Source organism: Varroa destructor, unplaced genomic scaffold (genome assembly GCF_002443255.2).
Source record: "Varroa destructor unplaced genomic scaffold, Vdes_3.0 BEIS01000004.1, whole genome shotgun sequence".
Taxonomy (NCBI): domain Eukaryota; kingdom Metazoa; phylum Arthropoda; class Arachnida; order Mesostigmata; family Varroidae; genus Varroa; species Varroa destructor.
In genome coordinates this window covers 468787-485129 of record NW_019211457.1, presented here as the reverse complement: position 1 = coordinate 485129, position 16343 = coordinate 468787, and the positions used below count along the sequence as shown (strand labels likewise).

At 40.3% G+C, this 16343-nt stretch overlaps 1 protein-coding gene across 5 annotated transcripts in view; it reads left to right on the top strand.

Moving 5' to 3' along the window:
• LOC111249948 (uncharacterized) overlaps positions 1 to 14182 on the top strand; it is an 82592-nt gene extending 68410 nt beyond the window's left edge. For 4 of the 5 annotated variants that reach the window (XM_086987201.1, XM_086987200.1, XM_086987199.1 and 1 more), the window contains 8 exons: positions 360 to 446; positions 688 to 1067; positions 1948 to 2087; positions 3317 to 3448; positions 3840 to 3983; positions 6984 to 7169; positions 7721 to 7832; positions 9796 to 14182. In XM_086987201.1, coding sequence (XP_086843327.1) covers positions 731 to 1067; positions 1948 to 2087; positions 3317 to 3448; positions 3840 to 3983; positions 6984 to 7169; positions 7721 to 7832; positions 9796 to 11753 — 3009 coding nt within the window. In that variant the 5' untranslated portion in view covers positions 360 to 446; positions 688 to 730 and the 3' untranslated portion in view covers positions 11754 to 14182. Of the gene's footprint in view, positions 1 to 359; positions 447 to 687; positions 1068 to 1947; positions 2088 to 3316; positions 3449 to 3839; positions 3984 to 6983; positions 7170 to 7720; positions 7833 to 9795 lie in introns of those variants that run through there. The other variant, XM_086987202.1, reaches the window with a different exon arrangement.
• The last annotated feature ends 2161 nt before the right edge of the window (positions 14183 to 16343 follow it).

Below are 16343 nucleotides of genomic sequence, written 5' to 3'. Positions count from 1 at the left end.
ATATATATATATATATATATACAGCGACGCCAAGATATATGCAGTCCTCATAGAAAGTTTTGGGAGAGTGTGTACGAGATTGCAGAGATACTCGTAGCCTTGAGTTGTTACGTGACCGTAGTAACTTACCCAGATATTTTACAAAGGGCGATAGTCCTTAAGACATAGAGATTTTGATCAGTAACTGCACCTGTACTTCTTTATGTAGAGATTTTTCTGAAGTTCGTTAATGCGTTATGATATGATTGATTAAAGCACCTCAGCCTATTAATAACTGTTAACCCAGCATCCACATAATTTACTCACTCATTCAGCAATTCATTAACGTGTGCATGTGTACAATTGAACCCAATTTCCAGGTCCTTGCTCTGCACCAAGATTGCCAGGGCATTTGTCGTTATCGTCACTGCACTCGTAAGGCGGATGTAGATGCGCATTCAATATATGTATGTGATCCGACAAGCTAGCATATATATGTGTATATATAGGATCTACAAAAACGGACGCTAATCAAGTTACTCGAAAGTTGTAATTTAAGTGTAGATTGTGGTTTTAGTAAGTTTATCACAAAGTTATACAGTTCAATAAACGCACAAATGGTTTGTTTCATCTTCTATTCAACTTTAAAAATCGTTTTCAACGTACTCTACGAATTAATTTTGCTAACGTTTGCTAACCACTTTACAGCATCGTGACGACTTTCTACGATGTGACCTGACGCCTAGGCAACATGGGCCCGCGTAAAAACGTGTCACCGAATTGGACGCTGAATTACCGCACCGCAATTACTGATCCACTGCCATTGACCTGTGATTATGTAGATTGCAGTGATCCAATCATTGGTCAACTGCGACTGCAATGGCTCGACCGGTATCGAAAATATGGCAATATACTACCGGCGTTTCTGCGTCTAAAATCCTGCCTGTTGTTCCTTCACCCCTGTACTCTTTCAGCATTAGTTCTACTAATGGCCGCGGCGACTATTTCAGTATTGGGATTAGAAACTCAGCCGACGCCCCTACATGAAATTAACACATCTCTACCACTAACACAAGCTCCATCGTCAGGTAAAAGTAAAGCTTGCGCAGAGTAACTTTGAAACAGGATTTATATATATGAAGAAAAATCACTTGGCGGTTTGCGAGACTACATTTTGCGTTTATACGATGTAAATAATGATTAATTATCTAACTGTTATACTTAACTATAGTGATACAGTTTCCTATAATTAGGATAGATCAGCCGCCTAGAGTAAATCCCAACCTAGTTTCGCACGTAAGGCTTGAAACATGGATTACCGTCTATTGTTATCTTCTTGTCGGCTATCTTTAGAATTTTTTTTTCAGTGGTACAACCAAGCAGACCTTATGGTAGGCAAATTTGACCACTGCATAATAGTTCTATGCTCCCGTAACGATTAGAACAAAATAATAACGTACCTGTGTATTATTAAATGCAGTGCTTTTGTACCTTCAGTTGTCGGATATTAGTAACTACATTTTTTTTATAATAGTTTTTTTTAACTAATTCCAGTACGCATGTTCTTATATTGTTATTCATCTTTCGATTATATTCTAACAAAATGTAAAAAAAAAAAACAAGCCTAGCATTCCATGTGAGGTGCGGCAGAAATGGGCAAATGTGAATTAGCAGGTAGCCAAATATAATTTAATGGTAATAATATTCCAGGTAGTTGAATTACTTGAGTATAGGGTGCACCTGAACCGAAGTGATTTGTTGTGTATCCATGCTGAAAAAAAAACTATATAGAAATTAGAGAAAAATATCCATCATTTTATCTCTAGCGCTGTAAAATTGCCTCGTAGACATCTCACTCGCCGACCGCCTGTCAAATTGAAGTAATTCGTTTATTGTAGCTCCATTACGATTATGGGATGCGCTCTGCTAGTAACAATTGCAATACATTTAAAAAAATTGCCGTTCTAGTGTTTGCATTGGGTATCCCACAAGAGTCCGGCCACTGCCCCAGGCTCTGCGAATGCATATGGAAGATGGGCAAAAAAACGGTTCTGTGTGTCGGCGCCCAACTCACCGAAGTTCCTCAGAAACTCCACAAAGATACCCAAGTCAGTATCACAACCTCACGAAGAGAAATGCGATATATTAGAACGTAGTAGTGTAGAGTTCAACATAGGTAAAGGTTAAGGTAAATTTCATCTGACGCTCGCTCTATGTGCGTAATAAAACTAAAATGAAAATGTCGTCCTTGGACAACTTGTTATCGTCTCTGATAAGCTAATTACACAGCGTTTAATTACAGAACATAAATGAAAAACATAAGCTGTCATTTGTCGGACCATAAATTCGATTTTGGAACATTCATTACTACTCAATGTTGTTCGTTTACCTCTGTCGAGCCTGGTACTCATGAACGTATAACCTCCTGAAGTATCATTGTAAGTTAGCTACTTAACATATTCTAATATATTGTTCTACGCTCAGTCGTTACATACGCTTTTGAAACATCTGATTTTTAGCTTTCTGTAACAAACCGCGCTGCTGAGTCAGGGCGTACGGGACTCGATTCGATCAAATACTGGTAGACTAATGAAAGCTGAAAGGAAGTTTATTTATTATAATGTTACCTGAATGGTAGTGCAACGGTAACTTGCTTGCCTACTAAAGTTAGGGACTATGAGAGATTCCATGGAATGTTGCGTCTCGATTCGGGTAAACTTTATGGCAATTTATCTATCATAGCAGGCATGCGCTTACCCGTCATTTTCAAGACTAGAAAATCCCCTTTAAAACGGAAGCAACGAGTTCTTTATAGCGGAAAACAGTGCTCCGGTTCCGCAATTAGCGAACATCAGTTACCAAACGACCTCCTCGGGCTGGACGAACTATCGCCTAAACTTAAAACTTACTTTCCTGATCGAAATCGACGGTTTACGTTATTTTTATGCAGCTTCTGAAACAATCGAACAACACCTTCGTGAAGTAAACTGAAGTAAAAACTTCGTGAAGTAAAATAAAGTTTTGTTTTAAAGAGCTCAAAAGATCATTTTTGAAATAGCTGATTTTTTGATAGCGGCCGCTTTAGAGAGGAAAATATTCCTTGGCAATTTCATCGTCTAAGTAGGCTCCGACGGTACGCTTTTTGCGAGACGTTTGCACCTTCTGTGTGTCTGGAACACCTGGTTTACTATTGAGTTGATCTCCTCCGGGATCTTTGGTTAATACCATAATTAAACGAGTTTACATGTATCGAGATACCGCTCAACGGTTGCTATTAGTGTTTTATCGGAGAAGGGAACTAACGTTGTCTTTGATTTCTATTTATTGCTTGTCGAAGGTTCTAGATCTTTCCGGAAATATTCTTCAGACATTTGAGTCGCGGGAGTTCCAACGCCTTGGCTATACAAACTTGCAGCGGCTTTTTGCTTCACGCTGCGGTTTGGTCCATCTGGCAGACGAATCGCTTCAGGTAGTCATACAGTAAATACCTTCGAGACTAATATATGGCTGGATTGGCATGTTCGCTGGCACAGGGTGAAGAGACATGAGAAGACACCCTTACAACACGATGACTACCCGCTGTTCTGCCTATTCAAACTTTACCTGCACAAAGCGAATAAAATTTACCTTTATGGGCGTATCTTTAGACGCGGTGCCAATTCTATCACAATGTTCTATAGGTATTTCGATAATTTGATAACTTATAACGATATAATCAAAACTATATATATAAGATACTGGGGTTTAGGTTGGTAGATAAGCCTTTCAAAAAACCTAGGGGGCGTTACGTTATTATTGATACTATTGTCATCACCGCCATTTACTCACATACACCTCTGTTGGCTGTTGTCGGATGGCAGTTGCTGCATAATCTCGTCAACCTAGATCTCAGCGCGAATTTCCTCACCAGGGTGCCAACGCGAGCTTTGTCGGACTGCTTGGCCTTGCGGAAATTATCACTCAACAACAATCCCATCGAAGTTTTACATGACGATGCGTTTTTGGTGCGTATTATTCAGACTGTTTTAGTAGATAAGGCATCGCTTTATACAGCCAACGTATGTAAATCTTAGCAAATATCCGATGTTCTCCCAGTGGCTTCTGCACACTAATATCTGATGATGGTAATTGTTGAAGCAACGATGAGCTTTCTTAGAATCGTTTGCCAATAGAATGATTAATTAAGGCTACTAATTAGGTTCAGCTTGTTAAATGATTTTTTTGCCTTTGGTATGCTGAGCTAAAATGTTGACAACGAATGCTCTAATGGGTTACTTTTTGTAATACCTTTTATTATTTATTTATTTATTTATTTGTTAGTTACGAAAACGAGACAAAACGCCTGTGAGCTTCATTCAGACATTTAGCTACATAACAATCTATCGCTAAGAGCCGGCTTCTGTAGTACACAATTATATTTCGCTCAAGAAGAGCCTAGTGGGTGAATAACATGAAGCCTCTGGTTAAACCTAACCGTGCAGGTTGCCAGCGGGAGGGGCACAACGTTTCAATATATTGTTATGTTTTATCTGCTGTGACATGCACGTGTGCGACCGTTTCCGCTAAATATCAATCATCCGAACTAATCTGGGGGCGGAGTGCGCAGGTTTTTATTTATCGACCGTAGAATATGTCATTGCTGGCCCTTGTTTGGTTCAACTACATTTAGTTATATGCCATCTACTTTATCCTTTATACTAAGCGAAACAATCCCTAGTGCTAATGGAATTTGCCTTAAAAACCGTTCCTATTGAACTATAATGGATATATGATTAACAGACTGTTAATTAAGGTTGCGTGCCAGACTTCCACTCATTGTACGTTGCCTTCTACCACATATTAAAGAAACTACTACTAATTTGCTTTTTTTTTCCCTCAAATTTGCGTAAACTAAGCAGAAACTCGAGCCTTCGTTGCCTACTATCAGTAACTATATAAGTATCCGCGTCAAGTTATTACTCGAGTCCGTTAAACTACCGAAACCATGGATGCCTCGAACACGATCATACCACAATACATTCGTTCTTCTGCTTTCTGCCTGCAGTGCACTATATTCATCGAATGTTTTTTTTTGACAATTTTCAAGATTGCATATAGCTGGTTAGTCAAAGGAAATTTAACAGTTCCCTGCCCTTTTTCCACGAGCACGACGCGGCAATATGAAGTTGATTTTATGCTCACTCAATTTTAGCTATATCTTGCAGCTGTTTTTTAACCCACATGTTTCAGTGACCCCAAAATAACAGTCTTATTTATTGTGACTCGGATTTGCGCAATTAAAAAATGTTGTTAGCTTGGTCTATTCAGTTAATCGGCTGTTGTTAGCTCGTTAAAAGTAAACTATTGAGCAAAATTGAGGTAAACGTTTTTCATGCTTTATATATAGCCAAATAAACACAGGATTTTAATCGATGACCGTGTACCATTTTTCTAGCATGATCTGTGTAATTTCTAGGCGAAAAGTAATTTTGTAGATCAAATCGCATTGGAATCAAATTAGCACTATCAAAGGAGTGACGCAGAGACCGAAACAGATGATAGCGTCACGCCGCAAGACTCGGCATGTACGTTCGAATCCTGCCCTGTCCTTTTTTGTCCTATTTTTATCAAGTAGCTCAAAATATACGTGATCGAACATTGTCGTGGTGGAAGACGAGACCTTCTCCGTCCACTATTTTCAATAGGTTTTTTTTCGGTGTTAAGCCTGTCAGTGTCAATTGTTTAGCCAGGCAGTAGCAACTCATCTTGTATGGTTCCTTTTGAATTCCACAAACCAATCGTCACTTCCTTTTACGTCAGTCTGGGCTTTGTCACAGCTTTTTTTCATCCTACTTTTTTTTATTTACACGTTATTACCGCATATAATCAACCACCTTATTTTTGGATCGAGTTCCTGTAAAATTTCGCAAAATGGAATAGGATTAAGGGAATTTTTTTCCCTCGGTTCTTGTGACGCCTGAACATCTGACTTTTTTAGTAGCCAGCTTTCTGCAAATAGTTTAGCGTAGGGCGTTTAGTTTTTTGTCAATAAAATGGCTGAATTTTTCCAATAATTCCATTCAATTTTTTTTGTAATTGATCGACCACCACAGGAACATCTTTGATATATCAAAATTTATGAAAGGGCCATCCCCTTCGGTAAAGTATTTTTAGCATAAGTAACAGAATTTGTTTAATGGGTCCGAAAAACATCTGTGCCTTCATCATAATAGAAGCGAAAAAAGACCCATAGCGAAATATCGAAGAAATTTTACAGATATTTTACGTATACATTTTACTTTAACTACGAATAAAAGGATTTTTAACGTATATTGCTATCAAATAACATAAACGCTGACCCGGCGCGGGTCATACCACCTGATATATGTGACTCTGAGGCTAGCTAGCTGGAAAGACCGTCAATAATTTTCAATCAAATGAAGACAATTTAATTAATCAGTTAACCCACGTAACTACAGCGCCCTTGATCGATCATACAATATTCTTGACAACAATTATACCATCGTGGGGTAAGGAAACAAAGAAGATAGATGAGCTTCATCAAAGCCAAATACTGGCCAACCCCACTGAGGAAATGTTATACAGCTGCTTTATATGATGCTGACAATTATGCCTAACGCCTTGTTTCTGACTTGACAGTGTCAAAAGCTACAATTTTAGTCCCATAAGCATGAATCAATACGAAAACTCGTTGACCCCAATGCTTACTCGGCTAATATATAGTCCTGTTAAAACCGAACGCCATCATGAATGCAGTGACAACGGAACTATCTATTCCGTACACATATATACATATATAGCACGTCAGATTAAACCGAAAAATGGCTGCACTATTTGTGCTTAAATATACAATCAGAACGAATTAGAGTGTAGTGAACGAAGTTTACATTGTTGTATCGTACAGTCTATTGTAAAATAAAAGAAGGACATGTTTCAAAGGCTGTCTCTGCAGGTCCAATGAAATAACTAAATAATATATATATATATATAAAATGTCTTTTTAGGGTTTAGGCCGTCTAGGTACGCTCGTGCTAACCAGTTGCCAACTGAAAACGATCGATCCGCATGCGTTCCGAGGCCTTCGTCTTCTTGAATTCCTAAGGTTATCGCACAACTTTCTAACCAAAGTACCTCCTGAAGCATTCGCTCAGCATCTTTCAACTCAGCATCTACACGGAGTTGACCTTGAGGTAAGCATTGGCCCTTTATGTCTAGTTTTGCTAAGAATAATAGGTTAATTTTAATAACTAATTTCAAATATCAACGCTCCACTGCTCAGTTAATACAAACAATATACGTCAAAATATATATATATATAATCAGACTAGTTTCTTTTGTTTGTCATCGTAACGAATACGATCTTAGAGTCATGATTCCTATTGGCTATTGATGACTATTAGTTCAGTGGCACTATTCAAAGATTAGAAAGATTTCCTCAAATATCGTTTAACAGCAAAACACATAGATTGGCGCTAAGGTATTCTCTAGGAAAAAGGGATGGACCTGTTCTCCTTGGGCTGAACATTGTTGTTACTTGAAAGTGTAGTGTGTTGCAATACCATTGTTGTACTTCAGTACGGCATGTACATCAGGGGAACATATCGTAGAGCTATGTTTAAACGATTTAGATATTCGATAATCTAGACAGTCGAACAACAAATCAATGACATCCTCTATACAATAGAAATGTGTAAACAAACAAAAAAAAACCTACACAATCTTACGTGTCTACCTGTTTTAGGAAAATCCCTGGATGTGCGACTGCAAGATGCGGCAAGTTCGACAATGGATGTCAAATAACAATATTCCATTACCACTGCCACCGAAGTGCGCGCAGCCTTCGAGGTTACAAGGTAGATTATTTCTTTATCTATTTGTATATGTTCGACATTAGCTCGTCTGTCTATTCGATATGGTGCAATATCCACCTTGTACCTTTCATAGTCACGCTCGAACTACTAGTTATTGAGCTACACTCAATTAGATAATTTCTGTCGTGTTTTCAAAGCTTATAGGCCTTCAGCCTAGTTATTCAAACTTTCAAATACTTTCAATGGGTGTTCCACCGCTTTTCACGTTCAATCGTCCATTACCCGCTTCTTTTAAATGGCCATATATTTACAATCCTTGTTCATAATTTTCCTCCATTGCCTCGGGCACGTAGGACTGCGGTCCCAGCCATTGCAATAACGATTTCAAGACCGAAACTGATGTAAAGATCGGCTAGAAAGTGTTCGCCGGCATCAGTGTCAGCGTTGTCGTAGTCGTTCCGAAAGTTTTACTTTCTTTGCGCCACGGAGAACGAAAGTTGAAGAGGAGAGAGGTAAAGAAAATATAGGGGGGGTACAAAGAGGAGAAGAGAAGGGGTGTAGACCATGGCCTACGGCGTTATACAACACAGCAGCCCGTAAACTAAACCTTCTCCCCGTGTCGTGCTTTGCCATTGTATCGCACTACTCTTATTTCCCTTTTGGCTTGCCACCAACTTTCGCTACTTTTTTTTGCCTGCTGTTGCAGTAGTTTTGCACACCCTTATGTACATGCAAGGTGAAGATAACTAGGGTACCACATATTATAGGCAATGGAGAGGGTAAACAATACAATTGATCGACGAGAAGATGCGCGTATGGGTCTACGGGTAAGACTATGTAGGCTAAACTTTACCGATGGTAAATTCAGACCTGTGATGAGCCCCGTGGCGATCTTTCGATCGACTAGTGAATCTAGTGAGGTTGGTGGATTTCATCGGTTTCGCTGATGAGTTGCGGTATAATACAGTGGATTGGCGGACGGACTGTGGTGCGTACTTTCAATACAATATTGATGCCTGATGCACATCGACGCTTTGATGATGTAGTCGATTGGTCAGATATTAAAGGTTAGCCGTTCCTGTTGTTCTACCTTGCAATGAGTGAGATAAACGGTCATGAAACAGCACTTGCTGCTGACATACAACTGATCCTAGTTACAGCATTGCATTACTTCATTTGGGAGGCCCAGTTTCGTCCATTTTCTAGCGAGATACCGATGTTCACCAAACACAGAATCAAAACTGCTATAGTTTACGTCGGTTTGAACGTTCCGCCATATATATATATATATATATATTTACGTTAAGATAAATGTCATCATACTTGTACATATACATGTTGCAAGACATGGAGCATAATCTTCGTATCGTCGGTGGTAATTGTAAAGTATCTGCGTTTTTTTCCTAGTTGTTGGCGTATAGAGCGACATGAGTATAGATAGGTCGCTAATATAGTTTAAGGCAAACATTATCGTCGTTTTCAGGCTCCAAATGAAAATAAAGGTCAGTCGACAACAGGCGCGAGAGAAACGAGCAGCGCGTTAAGAATCGTATATTGTATTACATATATTCGGAGATTGCTATTCAGAGTAAACCAGTCCGTAGGCTGTAACGACCTAATTCTACTCAGTTTGAATTACAGTGTATTATTGACCCGTTAAAAAGTGTTCCGTTTGTTTTTCCCCATACATGATTGATTTAAATCGAATTCCTTTAAGTATTAGCGTCTGCTGAACGCAGCAAAGGGAGATACGCAACAGAACTACGACTTGGTAACTTCTGTCAGTGTACCTGTCCATAAATGCTCAATATTGCCTCATACTGCCGGCCCTTCCCAACATGAAACGAGATGTCCTTACGCTTGCTTTGTTTGACCGTACTAGATATGAGCAGCTAACGATTCGTTAGGGATAGAATTTTCAAATGAACTCATTTTTCAATAATGGTAACGTTTCAGAGTTTCCTCAGTAGTTATTTACATAGCTTGACTTTGTTTCTTGCCGCAGGTATTTCGTGGCAAGCTCTAGACTTTGACGATTTCGCGTGCCCACCCGAGTTAGCAGCGATGGACGCCTCGGTTACCGCCTCGGAAGGTGATAATGCAACTCTCCGTTGCGAGATTGACTCTCAGTCGCCGGCTGACATCCGGTGGTCGATCAGGGGCCGGCAAATACGAAACATGACAATGATGTCGTTCGGCAACCAAATGTACGTTGTCCAGGAGAAGTATATTTCCGCTGTTGGATTCAACTTCAAATCCAGTGTCCTCACGATTGTCAACGTAATGCCAAAGGACGGCGGTCCCTACAGTTGTGAGGCGATTAATCGTGCCGGCAACGTATCGGCTTCTATGACGCTCATCGTTCATCCACGTGCCGAAGCGTCCGTTGTTCTCATAGCTTCAGTTGAAATAGGCGGAGTCGTTATTGGAGTCTTGTTGACCATCGTTGTTCTCGTAGGTTCCGTCTGCCTGGTCATGCAGCAATATTCGCAGTACTGTGAAGAACGCGATGCTCTTGAGGCGGCCATTCCGGGAAAAAAGCAAAATGGCATGACCACCCTTCCTGACACGGGGACGGATCGCGCAGGCCAGCGTTTTGCTGCTGAAACAAACGATGCGTTTTACAAATCTTCTAATCGAGCCCAATCGCCTCCATCATCGAACATGAAGGAAAAGCCATGCTACGAGACGATTGTCACTGTCCAAAAGAACAACACCATTGACTGGACGACAATCCCGACGTCTGTCCTTACGGAACCCACAATCAAAACTGGCATAGGTACTGTAGCGTCGATCGTTCTATCGTCGGCAGGATGTCAACAATCTCCTGAAGTTAGCACAGAAAGCGTTCCTCCAACGATACGATCAGGCGCGGCGTCGTCACTCGCTCCTGCTCGATTATGTTACCATACGAATGTCGAAACTCCGATTAACCCAGAAGATGGAGGACATAATCGCAGTACCGACGGTAATTGTAGTACTAGCTATAGCAGTTTGATTAGCCATAGCAATTATGCGACTTGTAAAACTGCAACGTCGTTGACAGGAGTCACTTCACATGTAGGGACGCCGTTGACGTCTACCGAGCTGTTGACCACAATAGGGTCATCGATTTGCAGTGCTAGCCATTATAGCCATCATCATATCGATATGCTCCTTCCAAATCCGGAAAATTTTTCCCACAGTACGCCTGTTCACTATCATGATAAAGACGGGACTATTCACATATATCAAAGCGGCCTAGAAGGTAATAGGCAGTTAACAGGTAATGTGGTTTTAACTAATCTTCTGCACCAGTCCGCCTTAGCATATGTAGCTGCATCGTCTTCGGAAGAACCCATCGAAGATGGCGCCGGCGGCGAAAAGAAGACGTTTGATCGCACGACCACTGCTAGCAGACTCGTGAAGGCCATAGTTAGTGAACTCGAAGAGCGGATCGCTGACCGTATCACTGAACACCTTCGAAAAACTGCCGTCGCCACCAATGAAAACCTCAACGAAAGCAGCGCAGTTCCGTTGCCAGCAGCAAAGGCATGTCATAGCAATATAAGTAGCTCTACTACCCATAATTGTGACAATAGCAGTGGAACAGCTATTGATGTAGCCTATTTGGGCCAATCGCGGACCTATCACGCGGCACGGGGAGAAACACAGCCGCATGCGTTCTCATTGGTGCCAGCGGTCGGAAACAGTCTTGAGCGTTACCGGGTTGGTTCATCAACGGGAAAAAGCTCAATAACGGCATGCAACGTGTCGACTAGTTTGGTTCAGGGGTCAGTACCTCCGAGATCAGTGGCTGAAAGGGCAATCGAAATCGCTGGGCCACGTCGTGGAAACGTCAACTTCGAAGCTCTGTTAAGACAAAGAGCATCGAGAGACAGTCCCGACGAAGGCCTCGGTGACGAGGTGCGCGAAGATGATAGCCACCGAAACAAGGACATGCATGGAGCCCCTTACTGCTGAGCCAATTTTCAATGCGTAGTTTGTATCGCTTCCTGTGTGAGAAGCTATAAAATAGACACAAGAGGCTAGAGAAACGTTCGTCATAGGAATGGGACGGTAACATCATATAATCGCCCTTACGCGTACGATCTGACGTTTATCAGTACTATTTTCAATTGATTTTTCCATCAACACTAGCAGTAAGCGATACGAGTCAGAACTTTCGCCCGATCATCATCTTATGAAAGTCAAATTTACTCGAGAACTGTGCGCGTGCGAGTTGGTACGTGAAACGATCAGTCACACGACTATATTTATTGGTCATATATTAATCAATGTCTGATCAAGGACCTCACTACCTTTTACCTTAGTAGCAGTTTAAACTCTTTACATGGACTCAATTTACAGAACGATCAAAAATGACTACTTTCATAAATATAAAATATGCACCTCAAATATAGATTTGCATTTAGTTACTACCATAAACATAACAGTTCCCGACCATTATCTGCTCGACGATCTTCAATGTTTCGAATAGTTCTATTGCTTTTATTACTACCCAACGCTTGGTTCGTAAACATCCCCAAACGAACATTTAGAATAATAATGCGTAGACATAATTCAATCAGAGCTACCTATTCGTACTGAAGAAGTTATCCAACCTTAGGGCCTTGACCTCCCACGGCGCCACGCATCACTAGAATACCTCTGTTTCTCTTTTGATAAACTGATGATGCTTGCACGGCCTACTGGCCGGGAAGTGGGGTCTCTCTGGTTGTCGACAGAATCATAGCGGTTGAAAATATATCGTCATTCGGCTAACGCGAGTGCGTTGACCGCCACGCGACACCTTGATCGAAACACATGTAACGTCCTCAAATAATTTTCAGGTAAATTAACATTATCATTACATAAATACACCAAGCAAAGCGTCTGTGATCTGTATGTTGGATATGTGTAGGGCATAGGTAAAATTTGCCTTGTTCGAGCAACACTTACGTGTCGGATCACGGACATCCGATGATTCAGAAGGCAAGGGGTGGCATAATGACTCATCAGTCACCGATGCGACTCGACGGGTCATAGACCGAAAGTAATAGTGGGAGCGGTTTGCTTGAATGAAAAAGAGGAAAAACAGAAAGGATCGATGTGTGGTACGCCGTGGTAACGTGTAATGGTTAGCGTTAAACGTCAAAGAACAAGAGTTTACTGACAAAGTTTATAAAATGATATGAAACTGATCAGAAACGGACTAAAAACGTGAAGGACTACTGCAGTAGTCAGTAGCTGTTGGTGTCATTCATTTTTAAAGTTAAACGAATACGATAGCAGCTACGCAAAGGTCCTGTTATCTAAACCTCTTGAGTACGCACCCCTTGAGTACGCTATATACACTTTAGCTTAGGCCATAGGATAGCGTATGGCTGTCAAGTTGCACTAAGGCATTTCTTGTATACCATTATCATTATATGTATGTTACCCGATTAGTTTCCTTATTTTACAACTGGACATTATCCACGAGCATACATCACAAACAAGCCTATTACCGGTTCTAATTAAGGCCGACAGCGTACAACTAGAAAGGATATGATCACTCGAAATCATTGACATTAGTACAGAGGCAAAGAACTTCAGGCAACAAGCTAACATGCTGAATGGACTGAAACAATAAGGGCAAGCCCGAAAGAAAATATCGCTATTTTATTAGTTTTACAGTTCGTAGAAATCGACATCACTACAGTTATTTTACGTATCGAACCCATTGTATCTTTTTTTTCCTATTAATCTAGACGATACCCCCTCATACACCCCTAATGAGGACACTTTAGGCCGTCGTCGTACGCTGGATCTGCGGGGGTCTTGTAACCTCCGCTGAATTTTCTCTGTGTAAACACGCGGTACCAAGAGTCCGGCTGCTGGGGCGATCATGTTAACCCAATAACCCAACATATTTTCTATGTGTACATAATAATCAATGTAATGCAATGTAATTAACTGGGAAGAGAATACACACGAACTACGAACGTGTGAACACACACAGGTCAGCAATGCTATAACTACTGATAGTAGTAGAGACGTATCAAGTCGTTGTCCTATTCGAAGTTAGCTCTGTTTTTTTCATCAAGTTAGGGCCATTTGTGCTAAGGCGTAAAACAGAACAAAGTCCAATGTAGTAATTTAACCGTTCGAGAAAAGACAATTCGACTTCCTGCTCTCTATACTTAGACACTGATCTTTTCAAATCGTGCACGTGCATTGCAAAAAGGAAATTCTGATGACGTTTTTGCTATTATTACAACTACAAATTTTTGAGGCATCTATGAGGTATATAGAAGCAATTGGTTGTTATACATGATATGTGCATGTGTGCAGATGATGGTGTTGATAAAGATATGGGACTCGATAATAAAAAGGAAAACTTGAAGCCCCAAAACTTGAGTACTTCTGTCCGTATTGGGTATTCATTTCTGCCGAAACTTTTGCCGACCCAATCAGTGTTTCACTCATTTGATTATAAAAGAAAAATCATCTCTTAGATACAAGCCGCTGCACGCTTGCCCCGTAAGCTGAAGACGTACCTTCAAGGCGCGAAAGCATATCCATATAGAATTGGCTAATTTGATACTCATTTACGTTCAGATGTGTCTAGTAGATTCCAGACTGCAAACGGTTTGTATATACGTAGGGTAAGACAAAAACAGGCCTATAGTGGAAAAACACTTGACCAAACATGGGTCTACAAGTGTGAAAAAAAAAACAGGTCTAGCTCGAACTCTCTACCTTCTGCCCCAAAAGAAAATCTACTTTCCACAGCTTTTGTTACTGTATGCCTAATTTTGTCCGATCCTATGCATATATTATGGATGTCGACAAAGTAGCCTACGTTAGTACGGGCACCTCTAGTATGTGTAAGTAGGTCCCACTATGAAAGAGAAGAACACGATGTTTAATAAATGCAAAGGAACAGGACATTGCTTTGGAATATATTATATAAAAGTAGGATAGATGAGTATAAAATATTAAATAAAGTCGTTAAAGTTCATGTTCAAATTAATGAGAGAGCAACACGTACTCAATTTACTAAATGCGACTTAAGTAAATTAAATTTACTATAACTTCATTGCAATTACAGCAATGTGTACAATATTGTATGTATTATAATTATATTAATCATTATGTATGTATTATAATAATAATAACAAATGTATAATAATTGCACGTAATAAACTAATCAGCTGTTTAATATATTTCAGCTTTATAACAGTTTGCCGCCATGCAGTAACATACTTGTTTAAATCACAAAATTGAATATAGCTGATATTTTGACGATTTCCGTTAAGCTAACAATGAGATCTTCAAGCGGAGCATTTCTATCTAACAAAACTTTGAGTTTTTTTAAGGACTCAAACGAGTTCCAGGATATGAAATAAAGATCTATTATTTGCATAACGCAAAAGTGCAGGTGTCAGAATGTTGTCACATTTTCTTCACGACCGTGAGTCTTACGACAAAGATGACGCACAAAGAACGTCAGAATCAGACTGGCGGGGAAACTTACAAAAAACATCCGGATAATATGGACGACTTTGCATTTTTCCTTCCCCATTTATAAAACGTCTCTCATCTGCTTTGACAGACATACGCTGCGGGAAAACATTTTTCAGCGTCCCTTACATGCAGATTCTAGAGACCCAAATATGAATTTTGAAAACATCCTGTCGCCTTAAGAGCCCACGACAAGAGATGGCCGGTCACCTGTACACGAAGAATTTCCCCTTCAAAGAAACAACAACGCTTATCTTAGGCTTTTTCTTCTCTGCCGAATGGTCATAGCTCTGAATAGCTTGCTGAAAAACTATCAAAAGCATCTACACAAGTACAGAACCATATAGCTATCCATCGTTGCCGCAAACTTGAAAATCACTCCCTGATTTTACTACAGTTATTGGCGGCAATAACGATGACAGCTTCGAAAAGCGTCGATTTGATACGTTAAAGCTAACAGTTGTCTTTGTGATTTTTTGCGAATCGGGTGACGACGGCATTCCCAGCTTGGGTCATACCTTCTGGAGATCGACGAAAAAGAATTGACCACAAGAGGAAAACAGAGACTTCCTGCAACAAAAAAAAAAAAGCGCTCGCGTTGTATGTACTGTGTAGCTTTATTGGAACTTCGGTTGAAACTAACGTTACTGGACTGCCTCACACAGCGTAGGTAATCCAGTCGAACTGTCCATACCATTGTATGCTTACTCATGAATATCTGTGTTACAATTAGGTGAAAGTTTCGTTCCCCTCCACTCGGTGCTACTTCTTCGCTTGCTACTCTAATTTGACTTAGATATCATTGAAAAATTAGAATATCGAATAAAATGCTCGACTCGATCCTTCAGTGGCCTATAAGTATATAGTGTGAATAATACAATTGTATCTTTGAAATAAGAATTATTGAAAAAAAAAAAAAGTCTTCAAGCCTCCGTGCTTGTCAACATTACAAGAATGGCCAAAAGACAGAACGCCATATTGGCTATCCAGAACACTCTGAACGTCTATTATTACCTAGCAAATTATCACAATATGCACATCAAAACGTTACCAAACGCTTCACCG